Source organism: Mus caroli, unplaced genomic scaffold (genome assembly GCF_978045245.1).
Source record: "Mus caroli unplaced genomic scaffold, Mus_caroli_1 scaffold_12, whole genome shotgun sequence".
Taxonomy (NCBI): Eukaryota; Metazoa; Chordata; class Mammalia; order Rodentia; family Muridae; genus Mus; species Mus caroli.
The window spans coordinates 66,565,165-66,573,395 of NW_028227267.1; the positions used below are offsets into that span (position 1 = coordinate 66,565,165).

At 53.4% G+C, this 8,231-nt stretch overlaps 1 protein-coding gene across 2 annotated transcripts in view; it reads left to right on the forward strand.

The window, feature by feature from the left end:
• Phyhip (phytanoyl-CoA 2-hydroxylase interacting protein) overlaps positions 1–7,729 on the forward strand; it is a 25,664-nt gene extending 17,935 nt beyond the window's left edge. For both annotated transcript variants that reach the window (XM_085828748.1, XM_021182280.3), the window contains 4 exons: positions 565–749; positions 2,098–2,272; positions 4,392–4,509; positions 5,719–7,729. In XM_085828748.1, coding sequence (XP_085684874.1) covers positions 565–749; positions 2,098–2,272; positions 4,392–4,509; positions 5,719–6,253 — 1,013 coding nt within the window. In that variant the 3' untranslated portion in view covers positions 6,254–7,729. The remainder of the gene's footprint in view (positions 1–564; positions 750–2,097; positions 2,273–4,391; positions 4,510–5,718) is intronic.
• The last annotated feature ends 502 nt before the right edge of the window (positions 7,730–8,231 follow it).

Below are 8,231 nucleotides of genomic sequence, written 5' to 3' on the forward strand. Positions count from 1 at the left end.
GTCCCTGCACAGCAGAGCCCCTCACTGCTCCCTCCAGTCACTCCCAGGGAGGAGAGAGGCCTGAGTGGGCCCAGGGTCTTGGCACCTGTGGACTCTTGGCTGCCCCTGACCTGCCACCTGCCCCAGTCCTCAGGTTTCAGCCCCTCAGCAGGTGCTTCCTCTGTGCCTCCTCCTCCCCATCCTCTCCCCTCCCACCCTTTCTCTTTTCACGCCTGCTGGCTGAGGGCCCCTCCCTCCTCAGCTCCATCTGCTGCAAATCTGTCCCTCTGCCCAGTGTTTGCAACATTCCCACTGCCTCGGCCACCTGTCAGGGGCCGGCTGCTCTGAGGACCCTGTACGGAGAGCCAAGAGGTCCCTCCCGAGGATACCCCATCTTACCTTGGGTCCCTCCTATCCAGTCTAGACCCACTTCAAGCTTTTCTATAGCATTTATGAGGCTGCGGTATTTGATGGGTTTCCACCTCACCAAAGCATGGTGTGTGTGTGGGGGGGGGCACCACATTCTAGAAAGCTCCGTGATGGGCCGGAGGTGCTGATCTGTCCTCTGGCCCTCGATCCCCACAGGAGCCAAACCAGAGGGGAACATGGAGCTTCTGTCTACCCCCCACAGCATCGAGATCAACAATATCACCTGTGACTCTTTCCGTATCTCCTGGGCCATGGAGGACAGTGACCTGGAGAGGGTCACCCATTATTTTATTGACCTGAACAAGAAGGAGAATAAGAATTCCAACAAGTTCAAGCACCGAGTGAGTAAGGGACGACCTGGCCCCTCTCCCCCAGCCCCTGTTCTATAAGGGAGCGAATTGATGGTCTCCCTAGACAGATCGGGAAGAGGCAGAGGCCTGGCCAGAGTTCAGATCCTTCTCACAGGGTCATCCTGCCAAAGTGATCGAACCATTCAGAGCCTTCCCGTCTTCCTTGGTAAAAATGGAATGATCACACCACCCCTTGTAGAGCTGTGGAAAAGATTCCACGAGAGATGTTTTCGTACTCTTTGGTCCAATGCCTGGCACAGCTCCGATCGCACAGCTCCAATGCTGTTCTTCTCTCCGTGGCTAGAACTTCAGACAGGAACAGAGCACATGGATGTGTGGGCAGAACCCACGACCTCACAGATAGAGTTCCAAACCTTGATAAAGCCCAGGAGTTGTGGTTGGGCGGGCAGGCAATATAACCCCCTTTAGCTGGGCATAGGATGCTGTACACAGTCCTAGGGATTCTCTGCTCCTTCTCTGCCCACTGGTCTGTTTCCTGGGGATAGAAAAGGCATGGAGGAAGTCTCTCCTCAGTGTGTCCTTTCCCCAGGTTAAAAGCCACCATAGGAGCAGGTGGGAGGAAACCTCTCCTCCAGCTGCATGCAGAAGCTGGGAAGAGTTCAGTGCAAAGAAGCTGGCTCCCAGGGTGACAGCCTTGGTGTGGGTGCTCTCTCTCTCTCTCTCTCTCTCTCTCTCTCCTTCCCTCCCTCCCTCTCTCTTTTCCATTTTCTTTCTCTCCCTCTCTCCCTCCCTCCCTCTCCCTCTCTCCATCTCTCCCTCCCTCCCTCTCTCCCTCTCTCCCTTTCTCTTCCTCTCCCTCTCTACCTCCCTCCCTCCCTCCCTTCCTCTCTCTCCTTCTCCCTCTCTCTCTCTGGATCTGGCTCCCTAGATCTGGGAGTCTTTTGGCAGGCCAGTTGCCACGGTGACGTGAATGTTCAGCACCACCCCCTTGGCCCTCCCCCCAGAGAATAAGGCATATTTTTCTCTTCCTCCCTGGCTTCCCAGCATTTGCTGTTGCTGTGGAGACAGCACTGCAGTGTGCAGATTTCTCGAAGTCTCCCTCAAAAATGAAGGTCTTGCCACCTTCAACTTTGGGGCTCTCCTCCCAGTTGGCCTTTCCCACTAGTTCTCAAGAAAATGGGGCATCCGGGGGCTTGAAGGAGGTTCCCCCCAAGCCACTGCTTGCTTCTGTAGTGAAATGGTACCTGGGATATAGAGCTGTGGAGTCTCTGAAACTCTGAGCCTCCTTGGGAGGAAGAGGGGAGACCTGGAATGAGGCCAAGATCAGGTGTGACTTCAAGACTGATGCTTGGTTCTCCGTCTGTACCTCACTTCTTAGGATGTCCCCACCAAGCTTGTGGCCAAGGCCGTGCCTCTGCCCATGACGGTGAGAGGCCACTGGTTTCTGAGTCCCCGGACAGAGTACAGTGTGGCAGTGCAGACTGCGGTGAAGCAGAGTGACGGAGAGTACCTAGTGTCCGGCTGGAGTGAGACTGTGGAGTTCTGCACTGGGGGTAAGGCTGTGCTAATACCCATCTCCATAACACATCTACTCTGGGGGTAAGATGATGTTAATACCCATCTCCATACTTGGTTGGGTTATTGAGGGCAAGTAAGGGGGAGCTCTTCATCGCAGCCCAGCATACTCAGAGATACCTGCTGTACTCTGGGTGCTATGTTTAGGCCCAGAGGGAAGATACAGAGCCTGCCTAGACAGATAGACACTCTGCACGTTGGCAATACCACCTACTTTTCTGGCCTGGGCCAAAGGGGGAACAAATTACATACCCGTACATTTTAAAAGTCACTTTGTTTTTATTTACATGCATCTGTGTGGGTACGCACACATTGTACATCTGTGTCCCCACAGAGACCAGATGAGGGTGTTGGGTCCCTTGGAGCTAGGGTTACAGGTGGTTGTGAGCTACCCCACATTGGTGCTGGGAATTGGACTCTGGTCCTCTGCAAGAGCAGCAGGAGCTCCTAACCGCTAAGTCCTCGTTAGCTCCGAGAATATATATTTGTAATTGTGGGAAATAGGTGTAACATCAAGCTGACCATCCGAACCATTTCTAAATATGGAGGTCGTGAGCGGTTTATACTGTTATTGTACAACCTATTGTCTGAACGTCTCCATCTTGCAAAGCTGGAACAGTACGCTCTCAGAGCCGTCGCTTCCCATTTTCTGTCCTCTGGGCCATCCATCCCTACCTCTATTCTTTCTGTCTTTCTGGTCTTTGACTATGTAAGGTGACCCATGAGTGAAATCAAGTGTTTGTCCTCTGGTGACCAGCTTCCGCTCATTCCCTTTACCAGATGATCAGTAATAGCCATAGGTATCATTTGTCAGCGTTTCCCTCTCACTTAAGGGTAAGCAGTATTTTGTTGCATTGGATAGATCACTTTTTTGTTGTTTTTCAGTAGTCTACCAGTGATCATTTGGTAGGGCGATGACATGTTGTTTGTCCTAAGTCTCCCCTTAACCTGGAAAAATGGTCCCATCTGATGGCCTTGTAAGGTCTCTTAGGTGGAGCATAACTTGCAAATTCTAGCATGGACGAAAGCCACTTTGCGTATGCTTGTTGCCGATAGCCAAGGAGCTGCCCCCAAATGTTCTATCCCTTCGGTGTCCATGTGAGATCTGCTCCAGATTGCTCTCTGTCACAGGGAAGGGGCAGGGAACATTCTTTGCCCTGGGGCCTCCAAGGCTGCTGGCTCCGTCCTCTGCCAAAAGCTGTGCCCCCAGTCTCCTTGAGTTGCAGATATACCTTTCTCTACTAGAGAGGTGCCTTGTGTGCTTTGAAGGAGAGGTATCTTGGTTCGCCCCACCCTGCCCCACAGAACTGAATACACAGTGAGTGTTTTATTTAAATTGGGGATCTGAAAATGCTATAGCTGGGTCCACCTTCCTTTTTCCAGAGACCAAGCAAATGGAAATGTAGTGGCTGCAACAAGCAGAGGGCTTTGTTTCAAGGCACTGTCTACATCTGATCCCAAGGCCCTAGGCTCAGCTTCCATGGTATGGGGGTTGAGGGGGTCAGGCATATTTCCTGTCCTGGTATCAGTCTTCTTTATTTCTCCCAAATAGAGAGCTCAAGTAGACAGCTAGTGCCTCAGTCCTTCTTCTACGTAAACACTCACCAAATCTAGACTTTGTCCTTTGATTCATCATTAACTCCCACTCATGGTTACACTTAGCCACCATATTAGTTGTGGGACAGGCTCTCACCTCCTGTATTTAAGGGCCTTCCCCTCCCCCCAAAGGACCTTGTATTCTCCTTCTTGAGTCTTTATGTTTCCTATCGGCCCTCTTTTCACATAAGGGTGTCCTGGGATGACAGTCTTAGAGCCCCTAGCATGATAACAGGCAGTCCTCAGTCCTTTTCTGGACTCAGAGGGCCCTGGGCCTCTGGCAACGCTGTCACTGTAGTGAGGAGACCAGCAAGCAGTTCTTCATGTTCACAGCGAAGGCCAGTTGACCTGTTGCCCCTGAGTCCAGGCTGTGTCAGAAGCTCCCCGTCTTGGTGAGGGTGAGGCTGCCTGCAGGCTCAGTGGGCGGTGTAAGGAGAAAGAGGTTGTGATTCTGTAGCCAGCTGATCGTTCGCTCTCCTCACTCTGCCTGGACTCTTACAGACTATGCCAAGGAACACCTTGCCCAGCTGCAGGAGAAGGCTGAGCAGATCGCTGGCCGCATGCTCCGCTTCTCTGTGTTCTACCGCAACCATCACAAGGAGTACTTCCAGCATGCCAGGTAGGGCAAGTCAGAACTGCTAGATCCTTCCAGATCCTCCTCCACCCCAGAATGCTGAGGCAAAAGTATAGCTAGCAAGTTTGGGGCTAGCCTGGGCTACTTAATAATTTTTTATTAAAAAAATAATTTTTTTAAGTGACTGCTACTTTGGGGTTGAGACTAAAGAAAGGTCAAGGACATTGAAGTAGGGCTTCCTGGCAGAGGACCCCCGCTGGCAAGGCAGGATCACATAATACATTCTGGGTGTGACCCTGCCTTCTGGGACAGTTCCTTTGCCGGGGTCTGTCACACACTGTTAGTTATCTCTCCATCACAGGACCCAGGAGCACAGAGGAGTGGGGCAGGGGGCAAAATGAAAAACTCTTGAGCATGGAAGGCTCTGGGGGAATCTCAGTTTTTTAGCTTCCAAGTTGAGTACAGAGGAGTCTCTGGGGCAAATCTTTTAGGATACGGATGAGAATCGGGTATGAGGAAGCCAAAGGATAGGGCTTGGAGGGTCCCACACACATGGTCCAACCACAGTAGCCCCAGTCTTATTTGCCCACATGTCTATGGTTTCCTTGGGAGGAGAGAAAGGGAGCAGGGGAGAGAGACAGACAGACAGAAAGACAGACAGACAGAGCAGGTCTAGTACTTCAGCCTTCTGATGTTGAGCTCAAGGCACCAAAGGCCAGCAAGTCACTTGTCTCAGGACAGCCAGGACCATGCCAGCGTGAGACTGGGCCAGGGCTTGTCTACCCTCCCCCATGGCTGCTTCACGTCCACGTCCTTCTAAGCTAGGTCAGGGCAATCTGCCACTGTTACTGTCTTTATCATTACTGGCAGCTGGGGTGGGGCGTTCCCCACTTGCCCTAAGAAAGCAGCAAAGAACTGGAATCTTTGGTATTTGTATTAAAGAGGCAAGGGTCCTGTTTAGGCTCCTTTTGGGTGTTTTTTTTTTTTCTTCAGAATGAGAGACAAAGTGCACCCACCCCACCCCTACCCACCCCACCTCCACCCCGTGCCAGGCTCCCTATTAGGTGGCTGCACACAAGAGTAAGGCAGAGGCTACTTTCATCCTCAGAGTCTAGTCAGGGAGACAGCTGCGAGTTGTGGAGGCTGCGAGCTAGCAGGAATGCTGGGAGTTGGGTTGGTTCACTATCTTCTTAACTCCAGAGTGCTAACCCGTGGCATTTCCCCCTTTCTTTGGTGTTCCTCCCTGCTGGGCAGGACCCACTGTGGGAACGTACTGCAGCCTTACCTGAAGGACAACAGTGGCAGCCACGGCTCCCCCACCAGCGGCATGCTGCACGGGGTCTTCTTCAGCTGCAACACGGAGTTCAACACAGGCCAGCCCCCACAGGACTCCCCTTACGGCCGCTGGCGCTTCCAGATCCCTGCCCAGCGCCTCTTCAACCCCAGCACCAACCTCTACTTTGCGGACTTCTACTGTATGTACACAGCCTACCACTATGCCATCCTGGTGCTGGCACCCAAAGGCTCCCTGGGGGACCGCTTCTGTCGTGACCGGCTGCCCCTCCTGGACATTGCCTGCAACAAGTTCCTGACCTGCAGTGTGGAGGATGGAGAGCTGATCTTCCGCCACGCTCAGGACCTCATCCTGGAGATCATCTACACCGAGCCTGTCGACCTGTCCCTGGGCACCCTGGGAGAGATCAGCGGGCACCAGCTCATGAGCCTGTCCACTGCGGACGCCAAGAAAGATCCCAGCTGCAAGACCTGCAACATCAGCGTGGGCCGCTAGGGACTCCTGGGGAGCCGGAGGGCAGGAGGGTGGGGCGTGATGTGTGGCTTAGGTTTGGGGACCTGGCTTTCTCTCCCCTCTCCCTGCTCTCTCCACTCTGTCCACTCCCCCCTCCCCCCTACGTTGGAGACAACGGAAGGTCTTAGCATGGCACAGTCCGGGCCTGGTGGACCTGGAGATAGGGGGGGCTTCTCAGCAGGTGATAACCTCTTTTTCTGTTTCCCTCTTCTGGTTTTTGACCTCAAGCAGGCCTCTCTGAGTCCTCGGGCATCTCCCAGAGTCCTCCCTGCCTCTCGGGCCAATGCCCATGTGTAGCCTGGCCTCCATATAGATGCAGAAAGCTGTGGGGTTCCTCCTTCCTAGCCCCACCCACCCCACTCAGGGCTACCCCAGACAGCCCCCTTCTCACTCAGCTGGGCCTGAGGGCTTTGACTCCTCCGTGCCAGACTCCTCTCTCTATAAATAACCTCCTGCACTGCTGTCTTGCCCTGGCTGCCCCTGATCCCCCCAGAGCCCAATTCCCGCATGGGAGAACCGTCCATACCTTCTGTCACTGTCACTGACCCACTTGAGATGCCCTCCCACTCTCTGGAAAAGTACCCTCTCTCGTTTTCTAGTTTGGAGGGCTCGCGCTGGTTTCTTGAGATTTTCCTTTCTTCTATCCAGGGATGATACATTCCTCAGCAAATCTTCTCCCTCGCTCAGAGAGCACCCAGGTAGGCACAAAACAGCGCTGGGGTCGAGGAGGGGGAAGGAGACCCCTGAGACCTGTTCCTCAGCCAGAAGCGGGTCACCTCATGTCTTGATGGGTCTGACAGAGTGAGAGAACTGAGTGTGACCACAGGGCCCTGGCACCCTGCCCAGCTGTGCACTTTGCTCGCTCACACGCCCGCCCGCCCGCCCGCCAGCTCTGCCTGAGAGTCATGACTGTTCTGTGCCATGTGAGCCAGATCTTCGGCTCTCTATCACACCACCCCTTGCTCTCTGGGCTGATCCCCTGGGGAGTTCCTGATGAATCCCCCCCCCCAGCTCCCTGTGTTTTCATTTTGTTCTTACTGTTGTTTGGATCAGGAGGGCGGGGAGGGTGGACTCCCTGAAACAGGACAAGCAGGTGGAGACAGATTAGAGGGAGGGATTGTCACAGTAACATTTTCCGAGGTGACAGAGATGATACACAGGCAGCTGGACTTCTGTGAAGAACAGAGGAGCTGGCAGACCCACAGGGTCACACCTCTGAGGGACCGGTGAATGACTGGCTACCAGAGACAGGGCTGGTAGACAGTCAGGTACCTCATGGGATGGGCCAAGAGATCTGGGATCCTGGGAACCGCGCCCTTCCCCTCTGCTGACAGCATTGTTGTGGTCGTGGCCTGCTGCCTTGTCTTCTTTCCCCGGGTGGGGCACACCCTTCTGTGCTGTGCTTGCCATGAGCATCAATAAACCACAATGGCCCAAGGGCTCCGTCTGTCTTGGTCCATTTAGGCGGCTACAATGAAATGTCACAGACTTGCAAACTCTCACCATTCTAGAAACTGAGAATTCTAAAAACCACGGTGTCTTCAGATGTGATGTCTGGGAAGATCCTGCTTTCTGATCATAGACAGCCATCTTTGCCTCATTTCTGTGTGCCCTACACCCCCACTAGGATGGAAGGGGTGAATACGTTTCCCTAGCCTTAAATTTCGTTTTTCATTTTATGAACACGTCAGTATACTGTGTCCATGCCTGGTACCTGGCCAAAAGAAGGCCCTGAGGACTGTAAACCACCATGTAAGTGCTGGGATTTGAACCTGGGTCCTCTGGAAGAGTAGCCAGTGCCCTTAAATGCTGAGCCATCTCTCCAGCAGGCCCTCTTTTTAAAAGATAGGGTTTCTAACCAAGTTAGTGTCCAACTCCCTATGTGAGATGCACTTGTACTTTTTCTGCCCCTACAGTGCTGGGGTTCCAGGCATGTGCCGCCACATCTGGTTTATAAGAA